General features: G+C 34.8%; 3 protein-coding genes across 6 annotated transcripts; 1 reads left to right on the top strand and 2 right to left on the bottom strand.

Moving 5' to 3' along the window:
- Nucleotides 1-7,579: 7,579 nt before the first annotated feature.
- Nucleotides 7,580-9,835, bottom strand: LOC104798491 (dolichyl-diphosphooligosaccharide--protein glycosyltransferase subunit DAD1). The gene is made up of 5 exons (XM_010520610.1): nucleotides 9,697-9,835; nucleotides 9,535-9,582; nucleotides 8,423-8,510; nucleotides 8,298-8,341; nucleotides 7,580-7,865 (listed from the first exon to the last, which is right to left on the bottom strand). The coding sequence occupies exons 1-5, from the start codon at nucleotides 9,778-9,780 to the stop codon at nucleotides 7,782-7,784; spliced, it is 348 nt and encodes a 115-aa protein (XP_010518912.1). The 5' UTR covers nucleotides 9,781-9,835; the 3' UTR covers nucleotides 7,580-7,781.
- A 390-nt stretch (nucleotides 9,836-10,225) lies between these two features.
- LOC104798612 lies at nucleotides 10,226-11,235 on the bottom strand. The gene is made up of 3 exons (XM_010520780.1): nucleotides 10,893-11,235; nucleotides 10,485-10,599; nucleotides 10,226-10,383 (listed from the first exon to the last, which is right to left on the bottom strand). Exons 1-3 carry the CDS (start codon nucleotides 11,233-11,235, stop codon nucleotides 10,344-10,346), a joined length of 498 nt encoding a protein of 165 aa, XP_010519082.1. The 3' UTR covers nucleotides 10,226-10,343.
- A 2,289-nt stretch (nucleotides 11,236-13,524) lies between these two features.
- Nucleotides 13,525-17,758, top strand: LOC104798492 (inactive poly [ADP-ribose] polymerase RCD1-like). Of its 4 annotated transcripts, none has more exons than XM_010520614.2 (8): nucleotides 13,527-13,728; nucleotides 14,425-14,558; nucleotides 14,788-16,012; nucleotides 16,172-16,416; nucleotides 16,733-16,821; nucleotides 16,960-17,097; nucleotides 17,219-17,314; nucleotides 17,393-17,758. In XM_010520614.2, exons 3-8 carry the CDS (start codon nucleotides 14,898-14,900, stop codon nucleotides 17,459-17,461), a joined length of 1,752 nt encoding a protein of 583 aa, XP_010518916.1. In that variant the 5' UTR covers nucleotides 13,527-13,728; nucleotides 14,425-14,558; nucleotides 14,788-14,897; the 3' UTR covers nucleotides 17,462-17,758. The 4 variants fall into 4 exon arrangements, with proteins under 4 accessions (XP_010518914.1, XP_010518913.1, XP_010518916.1 ...); XM_010520613.2 differs by having other exon boundaries at nucleotides 17,390-17,758; XM_010520611.2 differs by having other exon boundaries at nucleotides 13,526-13,728; nucleotides 17,219-17,758.
- The last annotated feature ends 1,207 nt before the right edge of the window (nucleotides 17,759-18,965 follow it).

The following is an 18,965-nucleotide window of genomic DNA, read 5'->3' as shown; positions in this document are numbered from 1 at the left end:
GGGGGGGGGGGGGAGACGAAGAGGGTGAACGTGCGTTTCCTAGGTAATTGTTTCTGCTCTGCCTTCCTGTTTCTACTAAATAATCTTTTTAATCTCCATTAATTTCTCCAATTTCTTGTTTTTTTTTAATTAAAAATATTTTCTTTTTAAAAAAATAATACGTTACGATTTATTTTTGTTTTGTTTCATATAGTATATGTTATACTGTAATATATATATGTATATGTATATGTATATGTATATATATATGTTTCCGTGTGTGGGTGTAAAGTGATGCATGACTTCATTGCTTTGTCAGCTCGTCCAGTGCCCTCTGCAACCTATTTTTTTTTTAATTTTACTATTGCAAAATTTATTGAGATACATTATTATTTATTATTACGCTGCTCCTATTTTTCACTATAACAATTAGTGAATATTAATAACAAATGAAAATAATTGGTATATTTTTTATAATAATGCCAAGAAATTTCGAGAAAGTGTATATATATATATATATATATCGTATTCTCTGTTATGAAAACAAGAAAACTGGCCTCCATGACTTTGCTGACAACTTTATGTGCGTCATAAGTTTCTACTCTGAAAAATATACTATTCATGTTTTTTTTTTATCGATCTCATTTGGAAATTTACCCATTTGAAGAAATAATCTATATATATATATATATATGAATGAAAATATATCTTTTTAGAGCATATGCTAATTAGAATCAATAAAACCAATTACGTTACATTTCGCATGAAATATTTAAAAATACTTAATACTATACGGCCATTATTTTCTGCAACCAACGATTACAAAAAATGGAACCAATATAATTCTAAGATGTAAAAATTATATTATTTGCAAACAATGACTGTTTATTCCATGTATCTAATCCGGTTCATAAATAATGTTATTTTTAATAATTCGTATATTCAATCTACAATTTCCCATCTTCGTTTATTTTTTAAATTGTCAATCGCATTATCCTTTTTTTCTTTTTATTTAAATTCTTGACGTTATAATTGGCGTTTCTTCTTGTTGTCATGATATTGTTCTTGCTTCGTTTTCACGTAAAATGATACGAAAACTCGTATTTTGGTTTCCGTGGAAGGTATAGTACGTATAATTCCCAAAACATTACATTAAACTTTATAATATCTCCCCCATATGTGTATATATATATCCCTAAGACCCAATGATTTACATTTATTGAACCAAAGTTTTTTCTAAGCACGCGTAATAATCTGGTTTAAACTACGATTTAAAAATGACTACGTTATATTTATGGTTTGGTAGATACACTTTTATTAAATTTATCATTTTGCAATACAAACCTATACTTAAATATATATATATATATATATATATATGAAAAATTAGTATGAGGAGACACTTCATTTGGATAATTATGTAGAAAAATCGAATGCATAAATAAAATAAGACAAATAGAAATGAACGAAATTACTTTTATTACTACATATTTTATTCTTCTTGTTACATTACAATGAAAATAATTCATATATTTATAGAAAAAATAACAAATGAAATAAAAGGAAACATAGATGTAACGGAAAAAAAATATGATTCACAATATTTAACATAATATTGTATTCCTCCAAAATCTAGAAATTCAACCGTTGAAATGAGATGTAAAATGTATGTTCTGCCTCGAATTTAAATTTTAAATTCGAGAATAAAACGCATTTCTAATCATGACAAACTTTCGATTTTGAGATTAATTTGACCCTTGATCCCTGGTTACCAAACAAAATTATGAAGAGACTATGCAAGGAAACAACGAAGACCCAGTGTAGAGCGGAGAAAGGGCAGCAATTACTATTTCCACTTTCGTATTTTAGTTTTAACAAATATTTAGAATTATAAAAAAAAATTCATATGGGCCCTAACCATTTTTATTAGTCACAAAAAAAAAAAATTAAAAAAAGAGAGAGATTACGTCTGTTTCTTGATAATATCAAAATACGGAACCACATTTAAATTGATAAGTAAGGATGTTAATGGGACCTTTCAATTGGTTCACCTATCATCCACACGACATGCAATTATTGCATGTTCTTGTCTTTTCCTCGCATTATCAATCAAATATCAAATTCTATGTACAAAGAATTGGACCGAAAACAAAAACTATTCGTTGAAAAATATGTAGAAAGACAACAAAGTCATAATCCCTAATTTTATAAAACATTAACAAAATTATAATTACGGTTTGATATTCAATTTCGGACTCTTCGATAATAACAAATCCTCACAAAAAAACTTCGATTTTTTTTTTCTTTTTCTTTTTATTTTATTCGCGCTCAACTCATATTGTCAAAAGATTACGACGATTAAAGCTATAACAAATGGCAGGCGACGTGTAGTTGAATAACTCTCGACGAAAAAACAAACATTTTTCAAGGGATTATGGCGCGTGGGAGAAACGCGTTTAAAGGGCGCGTGACGGAGCAACCGAAGCCATCGAACTGGTCGGAGCAAGTTTTTAGGGTTCAAAGGGAGTGTTTGAGGTGTGGTTTGACTTCTAAGAGGAAGAAGGGAGGAGATCTCAGACGACTGTGGGTCCCACCACGAGGTTCTTACTATTTTAGATTTTGTACATCTGACGGTCTTCCGTGTTTGTGGTCCTCCCCTTTTAGTCCACTCGTGCTCTGCCACGTGTCATCATTGCAATAAAAATCTCGCGAAATTCTTGAATTTCATATTGTATTCTCATTTTATAAACGGAATTTGGGTTATCAATTTAATGACTGGAAAGTGAAATCACCATGCAAAAATTACAAACGATTAGTTGGTTTTATCATAAATTATACGGATTCGTTTCACTAATCTCCCCTTACCAATATATCAGATTTTTAATTTTAGTGTGAAATAAGGAGTTATTTCTATTGATTTGTCTCGAATCCAATGAATTAGTCGGCCGAAAAGTTAATTTATCTTTATGGATTAGAAAATACTATTTCCATAAAGATACATATATAGTTTATATTATATATGGATATATCAAACAAATCAACATTTAGTCCAATTTGTAGACTATAATCAAGCCATAGGCATTATTATAGTGATGGATTATTGCTTATGGATTGAAATATATGGATATTTGGGTGTGAACCATGGAAGGTGAAAAGGGGAATTAAATGAATACCCGGATATTTTAAATATCGAAGGTAATTAATATTTTAATTTTGATGTAATTTAAAATATACAAATTATAACTGAAAAATGTTAATTTAAAACCCAATATAACAACAATACTATAAATAATCTAAACTATACAAATTTGGGCGAAAATTTAGATTTCATTAGATTTTATTTTAATTATTTGAAAAATATCAAAATTCGATTTTTGTTGGTTGTTCAACGGAAATAAATCATAAAACGGTAAAGTTTAAGGACAACATCTTTATTTATTTTTTTAATATAATCATTCATTGCATATAGATAGATACATGGAAGATAAAAGCAGATGAAATTGGTTGTCATTTTGAAAAATTTAAAATATATCAAATTTAGCATAAAAATCTCTTCTTCTTTTTTTATGAAACGACAATTAACATTTAAACCATTTGGGCCAAATCCAACTAATCACAAAGTTAAAAGTATAATGATAGGTAATTATTGAGTTTAAGAACAAAAAGATACCGCAAGGTGGAAGACACAATTAACAATTCCAATCTTCTTTATATCTGTAATTAAGGGATTAATACCACAAGCAAAAAAAAAATTTTAAAAAAAAAGTATAGTGTTGTGTTTTAAATTTTAATATATTTGGATTAATTCATTTATTTAATTAATATTTCGAGCATATATCATAATTATGTTTTAACCCCATTATCGAAGGAATTCAAAAACGATGGCTGAGATTGTGACACTTCTTTTCTTTCAAAATTAATCTTTTTATTTTTTATTTTTTCATCTTTTGCTTTAATCAACTCATTGAGCACCAGAAAAAAAAAATAGGTGTCGCAAATTTTTCTCATAAGATTTAGAAGCATAAATTTATTTATTTTTTTTGTAAAAGATGAAAATTTTCTGTTATTTTTAATGTTTTTGAAATTTGATTTTGAAAAAAAAAAGTTCTATATTTTATTCTGATATGATTGGATTTATCGTATATTGAAAACAAATATTTTTCTGCAAAAATTTGATTTTCATTCAATTTATTTAGTTGGAGATTGTTAATTTTAGAAATAATAGAATGTGACGATTAAATATTATTAATCGATTTACTGTACTTTATATATCAGAATTAAAATATAAACACTTAATAGTTTGTTGGATATATTTATCAACAATTTTATTTATTTACTTACATAATTACAGTAATAAATCAATTCGCCCTGGTATAAAAAAAATAAATCTATTTTTTTTTCACAATTATCGAAGAGAGTCTCTTTTTTTTTTTTAAACAATCGTCAAATCACACTATCAAAATTATTTAAATTACAATAAATCTAAGATTAATAGAATTTGGACACACCACAACTTCCCTCTCCCCAAACACTGTCGTCCACAAACGTACGTGCGTATAAATATATATATATATACACACCAACTATATCAGCACTTTACATCCACACACGTATATATATGTGTATACAAACATACGGATCGGAAACACATGCAACGTCAGCACGTGTATACATACACACATATGCATACATATCCGTCAATATATAATTGCATGTGTTTGTCTGCTGCGTGTATACATATACGTATAGTATAAGTATACCACATTTCCGACAAAACTATATAAAATAATTTTTTTTTTAAAAAAAAAAAACAAAGTGTCTGGGAAGACTTGAACGTCACTCTTCTCGTTACAAAACGTGGAGTCCAATATCGATACATTTGGATTCTCAAGAAAAAAATTTCGAAAGATACAACAAAATAACAGTCTTATTAATGAATTAGTAAAATAAATTTAATTTAATATAATATATAACCAGAATGTGAAATGATTCGGGGGCCACGTGCAATGAAAATTTAATTACCGTTGAAGTAAAATAATAAATAAATTAAATATAATCACGGATCTAATAAATAAAATAAAACGTTGCATGCCCTTCTTTGGGACTCGTGAACGTCATATATATATGGAATAAATTATATAAATACAATATATATAGTATTGAAATCACATAATCATGTCTCTTTTTACAATGCAAATGTAAAATTGGGTATTGAATTTGTATGTTTTTTTGGTAATTTGAATTTTTATTTTTACTAATTAAAAAAATTCAATATTGAATAAAGGACAAACTGATTTGATGTGATTACAGATTACTTATGTCGATCCAATCACTCATTGCAAATTTACTACAGTTCTATGCTCTTTAACTTTAATCTTTTTTTACCTTATTAGTGAAGATATGAGCTAATATATAGTCTTAATGCAACTTGAAAATGTCCTAACGACAACCATTGTCTTTGGTATAATAAACTGTATATATTAATTAAACTTAGATTTGAAGGAATATTTCGGTCCACAAATATGCATTATTATTATTATTTAACTTCTTAACATAAGAGTAGAGTGGTGTCGCTTTCCCATATTATTCTTTTAAGCATTAATCCTGAAATTGAATATTCGTTTTCATAAAAAAAAAATTGAATATTCGTAATTATTGTCGCGACACTATTCAAAAGAAAACACAAAGTCCGAAAGAAGTGGTAGAAGAGATCAATAACAACAAGAAGTCGTTAAGTTGGCAGAGATATACTCAAGAAATTGAAGTGCTTTGGGAGAGGTTTCCGAGTATCAGTTTGGCTCATATACAAAGGACTAGTAATTCTCCGGCTGATGCGATTGCGAAATTTGCGATGAATCGTAAATCTCTTTTTGTATTATATTCAAACTCCTGTCCTGAGTGGCTTTATCGAATTGTAGCGAAGATTGTCCTTCCACTTATTAATTTAATCTATTAATTTTTGTGAAAAAAAAGAACCGCACATTATTTTCCGTTTTTTTTTTTGCAACGGCGGAGAATCAATTGCAGAGTCCTTCGGACCAGACACCGACTGATTCCGTGGGTCGGACGACATCTTGGACAGTAAACCCACCGGTTCCGTGCAATAGCCGACAAATCATACGGAACAAGTAAACCATTCGAAACTGATCGGTTCAAGAAAAAACTCAGATCCTAGAAAGAATCGAATCCACAAATTGGTAGAGGGATTTTGTCATTTTCCAATTGAGTTGGGACTTCTCCCTATTATTTTACGTTTTGTTTTTTGAAGTTCAATTTTTTAGTTGTATCAAATTCGATTTCGTGTTAGATTTCTCGGATTATTTTAAAAATATTTATAGCTAGTACCATTAATATGACATATACAGTTTTAGTTTTAATAATATTTTATATAGATCTAAAAAATGGAGAAACCTTAGAGATTATGGAATATATATATATATGGAAAGATGTCGATGGAGGATACGGACAGATTTGGTGTCACATTGTTTCAAGTATTCTTAGGTATAGAAAGCTTCTAATTCCTGATAATTCCAAACTAAGGACATCAAAAATCGTAAGAACAACACCGAATGAGCAAAATCAGTATCAATTCATCGTATGAATATCCTTGCGCGATACGATCTCGCACAGAACATGTATATTTGCGTATACTCATACGCATTCATTACATCAATATCGTACCCATCGATACGACACGATCATGCTTTGCATACAGAAAATTCAGTGAGAGATTGAGAGAAAAAACCTTGTAGTTAGACATGGCGTAATCGAAGGCTTTGACGAAAACGAAGTCGTCCAAGATACCTCCTTCCTTCTCGGTCTCCTCCCTACACGGACACTGGAGCGACATTTCCTTCTTTTATTTTTATTTTATATTAAATTCCTTTCGATTATATATATTTCACAAACATACTTGTTAAAAAAAAATAAAAATTTTAACTGCTTGTATATTTCGATTTTTCAATTTTTTTTAAAAATTCATCCGTTCAATTTCTGCATTAAATTAGATTGAAGTACGATTACTTATTATTTAATGCAAAACCATTCGATTTTTCAATTTTAATATCCGGGGTTTCCACGTGGCACAATGCCGAACCTATTCCACTCCTAACGACGTCGTTTTCCCAGAGGTTTCTGTGGGGGGATAATAATTGCCCGCAGCGACAGTTGTGAAGAACGAAATAAAAATGAAAGCAAGAGCATTCGTACTAAAGCCTAACCAAGTAAATGCTCTGCAAAATTCATAAATATCTCATCCATGATAACAGTTTAAAAGCATACATACATATATATATATATATATATACATATATATATATAAATCCCACAACTTTTTAAATGTATAATTAAAAAGCAACTCGTTATACACACACACGCATATATATATATATATAGCCATCAAACAATACCTAAAAAAATCCCACAAATTTTTTTAAATGTATAGAAAAAAAAAGCAACTTGTTTTCCGTCATCCACCCTTTGCTTAGTTCCTTTACCTTATGCTTATGGATATGGAAGAAGAAGCAGTAGGCGAAGAAGTCTATGAAAATAGTTAAATGCATAATAATTGCATATCTATATATATATATATGTATGTATGTTCATCAAGCAATACCTAAAATAAAATTTAAAAAAAAATCCCAGAATTTTTCTAAATGCATAATGAAAAAGCAACTTGTTTTCTATCATCCACCCTCCTTTTGCTTTGTTCCTTACTTTACCTTATTATGGATACGGAAGTGGTAGCAGTAAGGTGAAGAAGAAAGTGTTGGAAGGTTAATGGAGGAAGGAAGGAGGGCAATTTAACCGAGGAAGTTGATGATCACTAGGTGGAGGACCAAGTTGCATAGCACGAAATCGGCAAATGCTCTCTCCGGTGGCAAATCCTGCGGATATTCGGATGAGTTTCGAAATCGTTAGAACAGAGTGAAAGAAAGAAACATCGATAACCCACCCGAGGTAGAATCGTGTTTTTATGGTACAAAATCTACATTTTCTTTGGATGCATTCACAAAAACCTAATGACCATTACCATCATTGTTGTTATTATTATGCATGAGGAGTCTCTCTTCCAATGAATTGAAGCTGAGGTGATAAACTTAAAACCCTATTATCTTCTGTGTTTTTTAGCAGCCATAACCTCCGGAATCAACGGAGAAACAAATAATTAAGACTTTTTAGATAATTGCTTCCCATCATATGAAAAAGGACAGCATAGAAGGGTTTGGTTGATGATGACTAAAGACGGAGCAAGTATCGTTCAGGTTTGGATTGAAATGGATCATGGTATATGTGAAGAGGAAATGGCTTAATGTTACCTTGAATTCCTTGTTTTCCTTGTTCACTTGAATTCGGAGGCAAACTGTGTGCAGAACAAAGATAACAACAATTAGCTTTAGCATCCTCCTGACATTTTGGTAAAGGGCAAACAGACTAAGCTCACCAGCAAGAACTGCTGTCCCAACACACGAGAGAACTCCCGACAGAAAAGAGTTGAATGGAAACGATCCCACAAGAGCCATGTAAGCAACCTGATCAATCACAAAAACAAGTGAACCCCCTTGAGATTGAAATAAAAGTTGTGTAAATCGATAATCTTTCACATCTCATTGAGAGTTGACTAACAAAAAAACCTCGTGTGCCGCCTCAAAAGTAAAAACACTGATTGTTTCCTCCTCACAAGACTCCCTCGATTCAAATAAACCAAAAAACTACTGAAGAAAGACTCTTTTGTTCTTCATATGTAGAAAGAGCCCTAGACTAGGAGAACTTGTTTATGTGAGGTCGCAAACGAAGATTAGAATCCTGATAATGCGGAGCCAAATCTATCAGGTCCTCCAATGCAGAAGCTAAAGGCAAGAAACCCTTTCTGAAATTGAACACACAATACACAGCAAATTGCTTGAAAAACTAATAAACTCAAGTACCAATGCTCGTAAATTACATTTCCCTCTAACCAATATCCTTCAAATTAAAGTTGAAGGTCTGTATCCATCCTATCTATGCATCATTAACGCCTCAGCCAAATTCCCGAGTCTGAGCATCAGACATCAGAATTCAATAATCTGATGGATGGGTGCACATAAAGAATCACAGTAAAACCAAGAAAAAAAATCCCGAGTCCCATAGCGAACATGTAAAAAACTAAAGATCTAAGAACACCGGAGCTTGGATTAGCTGTCACTGAGATGGCAAAGCATTACTACTTATATTCCCCACAATGCGGGAAAACATGTATTAATAGCAATCGGGTTACATAACTCTCCATTCGAAACCTTTCAAGCTAGCGTTGAAGGTTATTGGCAACATTCCCTACCGAAATTTCGACGTAGTTCATATCCAATTTGACAAAATCAAAGCAGATTGCCAGCTACGCTAACACTTCGACTAAAATTCATATGAACATGCACAATAGCTCGTAAATTCGGCAGACATAAAAAGTAAGTAGGTATGAACAATTACAATGATTCCCAGAAAAATCCAATGTTCCACACAAATCGAATCGAAAAGCGCGGATATAGGGAAAAAAATAAACAAAAAACGAGATCAGGTTACCTGGATCAGAGCTGTGAAGACCGCGAAACCGACATAGAGGTCAATGATCTGCAAGAGTGATTTCCACAAAGACAAAAAAAAAAAACGCATTCAGTTTCGACAGAAGTAGGAGAAATCCACTGATACAAAACGAGAGAGATGGAAAAGAAAACAATGGCAGACCTTGAGATTGGTAGGGGTGGCGGCGTAAGCAGAACGAAGAGAATGGAAGAGATCTTGAGCATCCTTACTGGTGGATCTCGCCATTTTCGCGAACTTTAAAAAAAAAACCCTTTCTCCTCTTCTTCTCCGCCTTCGCGAGCCTGCTACAGATATCCGGCGATTGAGCGACTTCGAGTTGCTAAACGACGTCGTTGTAAAAAAGGGCTTGTTGGGCCTATGAATATTTATAATGGGCCTAATGTTGTGCCGAAATAAAATGAATGAAACGACGTCGCTTTGAAATCGATTGGCTTTCGGACTCGATAAACCTCTCATCTTTTGTTTGTCGAAGTGTTTAAATTAAATGTTTATTATTTTTCTAAACTTGAATCGAAGTAAAAATAAATAAAACTATCACTCATTTGTTTTAATTATTTCTGTTATCTTTTACACTGATTTCCTTCAGATTCAAATTTTAAAAAATAATTACCATTCGATTATTCAATTATTATTCGGTTCGAATGGTTTTTGGTTAATTGGTTATTGATGATAAATGGAACACTAAGATTGTTTAGAAAAGGGGGGGATAATTTATTATATTTCTAAAACCAAAAATAAAAAAATTAAACCCAAAAAAAAAAAGAGGAAGAAATAAAGAAAGAAAGCTCCTAATTTGCGTTCTTCAAGGATGCTTGCTCCGTGAGGTACCTGTTTGCAATGCGCAGACAGAGAAAAACTCGGACATGAGTTCCAATGGCTACAGAAGCAAACCAGCAGTGAACCAAGACGTTAAACCAGCAGTGACATACTTTCCCGTGTAGAGGCCGGCCGTGTACCATGCGTTCAAGACCTCGTGCAACTCCGTCGCGGACCCCGTCGTCATCTCCTCTTCCTCGCCCTCGCCCGTTTCCGTTTTCGCGTCCCCTGGATTTCGTTAACGGATGAGACGAAACAAGATCGTTTTAAATATGAAATCATGAACTGTTAAAGGATTTCCGAAACTCGGCATGAAATTAAAACTTAAACCCACTTCCAAAAACCACCATGATATGATGAATTTTGAGAATCGTTTGTATATATATTTTTTTGGAAGTTTATCTATTTAATTATTTATATGGGATTTTTTCACATATTTGTATATTAATATGCGATTGCGATTATCCTATGAAACAACGAAGAAAGGTGTACAGCCTTTGAATTTTAGCCGCTTTACTTACCTCCATCGGCATTGATTCTCAGAGACGAAATCGCCTTTTGGGCAGCCGCAATTCCTTTCCCGACCATGTCCTCGCCCGCAGGAGCCGGTGGAAACATGGCATAATGAGGTTGGGGATAATGCCAAGCCGGTTGCAGCGGGTACCAGTAACTGCCATATGGGTACGTAGCGGAAGAAGTGTAGTATGGCTGATAGGCTGCGGCAGCATAATGCCCGGAAGCTTCAAAAGGGTAGTAATGATAGTTCAATCCTCCTGCATAGTACTGCTCCAAGATCTTTGCGTTTCTCTCTTCGGACTCCTGAAAGTCACGAACAAACTTCTCGAATTCCTCGTCAGCCGTCATATTCTTCTGTTTTTGGGCTTTTGTTTGGTATTCCGTGATGTCGATCTCCGATCTGCAAATTGGTGCACCTTTCAGCAGCAGGAGGAGGGTTCTCAGTCTTGGCCGTCTCTTCGGGCATCCTAAATGCATTTGATCATGGATTCACGGTACAATGATATATCATTCAGAACAAAGAATTTGATCAAACAGAGAAAGCTAAAGGTTCCAAGCCTTACAGCAGATTTCAACAGTAACAACACATCACAATACAATACCAAACAAGAAACCATCCAATAGAATGCTCTAGATTCCGAGCCTTACAGCAAGAATTCACGCAAAACATCGATTCGAGATTCAAAACCCGTAATGGTATGATTACCTAACAACTGTATCATTCACGTCAGCTCCAAGAGTAACTTTCACGTCAACTTCGAGAGTAGCATTCGTTTCAAAGCCGCTGACAAGATCTTCAGCTTGTTCCCTCGAACTCTCACTCTCAGTGTTTCCCGTCTTATGCATCTTCTGCATAACACAAGTCAAGAGCGCCAATTTCATTGAGCATCAATCTTGTTAACAAGGTTGCATGAAAACAGAAACATTCATACGGCAGGCTCTGGTATCACGACAAGATTGCACGAAAACTTGATTCAGGTTTATAGATTTGGAAATTATACTTATCCAGATCGTCGTTTCCTTAACAGAAATCCTACTCTTATTGGAATTGGAAACAATACAAGTATTCTTAGGTATAGAAAGCTTCTAATTCCTGATAATTCCAAACTAAGGACATCAAAAATCGTAAGAACAACACCGAATGAGCAAAATCAGTATCAATTCATCGTATGAATATCCTTGCGCGATACGATCTCGCACAGAACATGTATATTTGCGTATACTCATACGCATTCATTACATCAATATCGTACCCATCGATACGACACGATCATGCTTTGCATACAGAAAATTCAGTGAGAGATTGAGAGAAAAAACCTTGTAGTTAGACATGGCGTAATCGAAGGCTTTGACGAAAACGAAGTCGTCCAAGATACCTCCTTCCTTCTCGGTCTCCTCCCTGTTCATCATCTTCTCCAGTTGCCACGGAGATCAAAACCCTAGCTCTATATATGCCTTTCGAAATCTGCTTCAAGATACGATGAAGAGGATAACCACCTGTGGCGGTATATATACAGGTCACTAGAGAGAGAGAGCGACGTACGAGGGTACATGACTCCAGGGGAAGAGAGAGAGAGTTGGACCTTAATGGGCCTGCTAAATTTGAGCCTACTCATTGAGTTTATAGCTGTAGGCCCATATACTCGGCCCATATGTCTAGCCGGAGAGAGGAAGTGAATATTTAATATTTTTACAACATGGGATAACGGAGGAAAAAAAAAGAAAAAGAAAAATTCACCGAAGCATATATATATATATATATATATATAAATAATAAATGTATCGATCTCTCTTTAAAACATGGGATAACGGAGGAAAAAAAAAGAAAAAGAAAAACTCACCGAAGCATATATATATATATATATATATATAAATAATAAATGTATCGATCTCTCAGTAACAATTTGTAATTTTTGTGTATACAGCTTGGCCATGTGATCCTTTAACAATTTATTGCATTAAAAACCTTTATTATTGTTTGGTAATTAGTATATATATATATATATATATATATATACACGTGTAAGTTTTCCAATTAATGTCTTTGCAAAAGTATAAGAGCTAGATTTTTTTTGTTAATTTTATAAAGAATAGACGAGATATTTAAAACAATTCCCGTTCAACTTGTATATTAACAAATAATATCCAAGTTTATATTCCATATTTTAAATTATGCTTCATAAAATATGATAAATCACATGTTTTTTTTTTCTTCTTGTTCCATGTAAACAATGACATGAAAACTATGATCTATATTCTTTTCTTTGGTCAACTTGGCTATAAATTATAATATATATATATATATATATATATATATTTATATAAAAAAATTCAAGATATAGAAATGGAATTATTTTTTTCCATAATTCTATCTTTCAAACCAATGGGACCTCTCCCCCCACAGATATCACAATCTCATCATGGTCCGTCGTCAATAAACATTACAATATTCGTCAAATGTTTATTCTATCGTAAGCGTGTATAATACTACAACCGCCTTACTAATTCATCACCGTCCAATCAAATCTCAGCATTGATGTATAATAAGTCACCGCCATGTGACGCTACCAAACCCAAGGGATTTGCTTTTCGTCCAAGCAATTTTTTGGTAGAGAAGAAAGAAAACCATGGAACCGCCGACTTAGCTTTTTTCCCAATCTGACCTTCGCCATGGAGACTTGTATTATATAAATGGTTCGTCGTCTTCGTAACAGTTTCCTCTTCGTCGTCGCCGGCTTAGGGTTTTCGCCTCTCTGACCTCTCTCTATGGTTATCTCTCCCTCCGTGAGCTCTCTTAGTTTGAGAACCCTTGCCTCGCGATCGATCAGAAGCGTTCATCAGGTCGAACTTTTGTCGAATCTCTCCCGTCATATTCTTCTGTTTTTGGGCTTTTGTTTGGTATTCCGTGATGTCGATCTCCGATCTGCAAATTGGTGCACCTTTTGTTTGGGCTTCTGTTTCGATTTTTTCCATTTGTAATCTATGTTTGACTTGGATTTATGGGATATTGGTGGTTTGTGGTAGATCGGCCCAGATTCTTCGCTTCTACTGCGATTTGAGGATTTTAGGGTTGAATTGGGCGGATGTCCGCTGTGTTTGAGGATGGTTTATCATACGACTCCTATTGAAAGTTGGTTAGGGTTTTTTCATACGGTATCTGATATGTGATGTTTGATTAATTTTGAACAAATTACTTGAGTTTTGATCGTGATCTGATTCTATTATAGTTCCTGGTACCAGCGTGGTTTTTTTTGGAAAAATTGTTAGTAAAAAAAATAAACTTTTTAAGTTTGCCCAAACTCCGTAGTCATCTATGTGGTGTGGTCGGCTTGTTATCTTATCTTAACTGGTTTTTGTTACAGATGTTTTAAAACCTCGCCTTTGACTTTTCGAACTTGTTTTTATGGACTCTTGTGCGATTTGTAGCATGTTTTCATTGCAGTTGTTACTTTTCTTCTTCTGCCCGAGCTTTACCTTGAGAGATGCTTGGCTTCTGCTTTTGGAGTTTAAAGACTTATTTGTTGTCTTGTCCTACAGGGTTTGTGCTGCCCAGTGCTGTAAATTGAATAGTAAGACGGTGGCTTTTCTTCTCTGATTATCTTTATTTCTATAAAAGGGAAGATGCCCAAGATGAACACTCTTGTATGTATCAGGTCTAACTGTAGAGTTGGGTAAGTTTCATGCTTTCTCTTTGAATGGTTTTACACGATCATATACACAGCTCAGTTACTTGTTTGGTGCTTGTTTGTTGCACAATATGTGTGGTAGCAGGACCGTGGGAACTGATTATAAACTTAATTTGATTCGTCAATAATTTCCGGTCTATTGAAGTTCATGAAAATGTGTTGTAACTTGGGTTCACTTACGATTAATATCTGATGCGTACTTTCTTTTGTGCAGTGTTCTCCAGTGTTCTCTGTGAGACTCTATCTTTAGGACTGCAAGAAAGTTAGAGGTGCTACTTTTCTTTTTCTTCGAGCTTTTAGGTTTAGCATTGTTAATAGGTAGAAATGGAAGCCAAGATCGTGAAGGTGTCGGATAGCAGCGTTAGAGATGGATTTGGGAAAAAGAGAAAGCATACAGCAAACTATGCGGCATATATCTCTGGAGCCTCATGCACGAAGCTGCACCATGAGCCAGCATCGAACATGCCAACACCGAAACTAGAGAAGAGGAGAAAATTGGAAGGTGGAAACAAGCTTAGAATTCAAGAGAATCACTCTGGCAAGTCTTTGATCAGATACTATTCTTATTTTAAAAAGACTGGAGTGCCAAAGCGTGTATTGTTGTATGAGGACGGTGAGTGGACTGATCTGCCTGAGAACATCTTATGTGCCATCAGGAATGATCTACAAGAGAAGAGAGCAGCAGTTGAGTTTCAGTGGCACGATCGCTGTTTTGTTCTTGATTTCTTGCACATGCATCAACTAGACCTGGAAACTGGACAAAAAACCCCACTTGCATGGATTGACGTCGGTGGCAAATGTTTTTTCCCTGAAATTTACGACAATGTTGAAATGAATGACTACTGCCACAACAGATGTGAGGAAGATCTAGAGCACTATGCTCCTCACGAGATCAAGCTACGGCTCGAAATCGATGTTAATGGTGTGGATTTGCCAAGGCTGAATTTGAGGGAATGCAGCGGCGAGTCTAGTGGCAATATAAATGAGAATCAGATCGTTCAGCAACCTGTGATCGGGCGATTTGATGAGGCGGAAGAGAGTAGCTGTAGCCGTAAGCTCGGTGATGATGTTGAGAAGTGGGATGAGACTGATGCTAATATGGTCTCTAAGCTCAAGCCTGCTGTTGGGGGACTTGACAGAGGTGCAGTAAAAGAAATGTTCGCTTTAGGTACTTCCGCTCTAGGACATGTGGAGGTTCTTGATGTGTTCCGTTCTTCTTGTGAGATGTCCCGGGCTCGTCTAGAGCTTTTCCAGAAGCAGGTTGAAATCACTAGGAAGCTTCGAGGGAATGCAAATGTTAGATACGCCTGGCTTCCTGCTAAGAAGGAACTGTTACCTATGATTATGATGCATGGGCTTCGACAGAGTGGGGCATTCATTAGGAAATCCATGTACGGTGTTGGTGTTCATGTAACCGCTGCAAACTGCCCTTATTTCAGGTTTCTACTCTCTTGCTCGGTTGCTAAACACATGCGTTTTATCTGTGTCTTATTCATATTATTTTCCGTTGTTTAGCTTATTTTTGCAATTCTTCTTTCTAAGCATCTGCGTGAGATACTGAGGTGTCAATGTGGGTACCAACCTGAACTTGTTTACAGTGCTCGGTATTGTGATATTGACGAAAATGGTGTACGTCACATGGTATTGTGCCGCGTAATAATGGGGAATATGGAGCTTCTTGGTGGTGATAAAGCACAATTCTATGCTGGTGGGGAGGAGTATGATAACGGAGTTGATGATGTCGAGAATCCCCGGCATTACATAGTCTGGAACATGAATATGAACACACATATTTTCCCAGAATTTGTTGTTAGCTTCAAGCTGTCTACGACCAATGCTGAAGGTGATTATTGTCCCCTTAATGTTCTTTTCGTTTCTGAAAGACACTTCAGATGTCTAAATAAATCAACTGATGACGCATTGGACGGAAGACAGCACATAGATTCGGCTGAAGATCAGTTTCAGCTTTGACTCTGGATCCTGAAGTCATGGTCTGACTACTTATAAACAGGATTCAATGAACAACTCTCTGGTTCTTCAACGGTGGCCATGATGAGATATCCATGGCTACTAAATTCATCCCTTGTATGGGATGGGTATTTCGTCCATCACATTTTTCTGCTGCAGCATTCAAGCTCGGTAACATGCTGTTTGTGCAGGGAATTTGATGGTAGCTACTCAGAGTAAGCATGATAACTCGGGGGTCACCTCGGAAGGACCCAAGCCTCCTGCCAAATTAGAAGTGAATGTGAGTTCTTTGGTTCGATCCTTCCTCCAACGGGAAGGAGACATTGTTCGGGGCTTTACTTCGGGATTTTATTTTAAGGGGGTATCGATTATGAATACGATTTTGTGACATATTTTTGAATGGTTTGTGGTAAAGCAGGGGCAGGACAGTGCAGGTTCAAGCACAACGAGGCCGAAATCCCCGTGGATGCCTTTCCCGACACTGTTTGCTGCTATCTCGAATAAAATCCCCGAGAAAGACATGGACCTCATCACGACTGACTATCAACTTCTTCGGGTAAAGAATGATCATATGATTGATGATTCCCCTTTTGTACTTGTATGCGGCCTGTGGAGAATTTCGAGTTACGGGTATTGATAGAAGAACATTGGTGTTCATCATCGTTTTCGTTTCACAGGAGAAGAAGTTGACGAGAGCAGATTTTGTAAGGAAGCTGAGGTTGATCGTGGGAGACGAACTGCTGAAGTCCACCATAACAGCTCTTCAGGGCCAGGCATGTTCCGATTTTTCAACTCCCGAAAAGAGATGTGAAATCAATCGTTTAAACCCCCCGAGCTTTTATATGCAGCAGCCGAAATCAACGGGAGAAACCGAGTTGATGGCTGAGACGAGGCCTTTCGGAGGATCGGGTGGGGTCTAAGACCGAAGATGACGACGACAAGTGCGATGGCCTGAAGCTGGGTGCCCGCTTTCCTTTCCCACCTTATCCAGTAATAAGTAAAACAATGCTCTCTACTGCCTTTCTCTTCTTTTGTTCTAGGGTTGGAAATGACTGTTTGGTGTTTTGGGTGCTTCGGGTTTTTAGGGTTTAGGGGAAATGTGTCGACTTTGCTGTTCTGTCTGTGTCTTGATATATTAGCAAATACCCTCTACTTGCGGTGTAAGGCCACTCCCTTTGGGGAAAACAAAAAGCCTATTTTATTTTCTGCAGCTCCCTCTCTCTCTCTCTATATATATATATACATATATGTGTGAAATGCAGGGCTTGCTTAATTAGACGATGAATTTGTAAAGTTGACAAATGTTTGAAATGATCTAATGGTCTAGGGGGTGGCGATTTCGGTTTTCGGTTTTTGGTTTTTGGTTCTAGGTTCTTTTATTTCACTTATAACATCCGTTTTCTATATTGAATTCTGTTTCGGTTTGTGTTTGGTTATTTTAGTTATAGATAAATTAGTCATTTGGTGATTTTATATTGAATGTAATTTCGGTTTTTTTTTTTTTGGTTTGGTTTGGTTTAGTTTGTGTTTTCATTGGTAAAAATATTCAACTTTTTTTTTATTTTTTGGTTCGGTTCAGATCATATGGTTCGGTTTATTTAGTAATTAACCAAATTGGCCCAACGTTATTCTTTCACGGCGTGGGTGATGACATGATCAATGGGTTTGGGTTTTTTTGGCAAATGGATAAAACAGCAGCAGCAGCAGCCAATAGATGCCCAATATGTAATGGGCCTAAGGCCCATTTTCAACTGAATTATTCATACAGGTTGGGCCTCTTACTAATCAATGAATAATCAATAATCCCTATTAAGTCCACATTCCTCTGGTACGATTCCAACAAAATTCTTTGTACTATGTTGTGCTTTTTTTTTTAATTCTATAACTTGTAAGTTTTATTAAGGTTTAAGAACGTCACTTTAAACAAATAAAAAAAATCCAAAATGTAGATCTTTTATTTTTTATATATAATTTTTTTTATATTACATATTCAAACTTAATTGTTTTTACATTTCGACAATGTAAAAAATATATAAAAAAAAATCTATAAACTTATTTGTCCGATCTCTTTATCTTCGTTTATATCTGAAACTCTAAATTATTCATCGATCGTTTCAATCAATATATCATCTCAAATCTAATGTGTAAAACAAAGCAAATAATATAAAAAATAATTTTATTTTGGGCATTAAGTCTGTTTTTCATAGTAATGGAATTGACAAATGCATGTAAATTTTTATTTATCTTAAAATAATAAAATGAAAAAGGGGGGGATAAAGGAAGACAAGGAGGAGAGGTAAAGTGACAGGACTGTCAGGGAAGCATCAATTTGATAAAAGCGAAATTATATTACTAAACATCAACTGAGGCTTTTGTCTCCCCCCCCACCGGTCCCCATCTCCTTTTCCCCTGGGCCCCACTCTT

This window comes from Tarenaya hassleriana, unplaced genomic scaffold (genome assembly GCF_000463585.1).
Source record: "Tarenaya hassleriana unplaced genomic scaffold, ASM46358v1 Cleome54, whole genome shotgun sequence".
Classification (NCBI taxonomy): Eukaryota; Viridiplantae; Streptophyta; class Magnoliopsida; order Brassicales; family Cleomaceae; genus Tarenaya; species Tarenaya hassleriana.
Note: the sequence above shows the minus strand (reverse complement) of the source record. Positions and strands in the feature narration are given on the sequence as shown.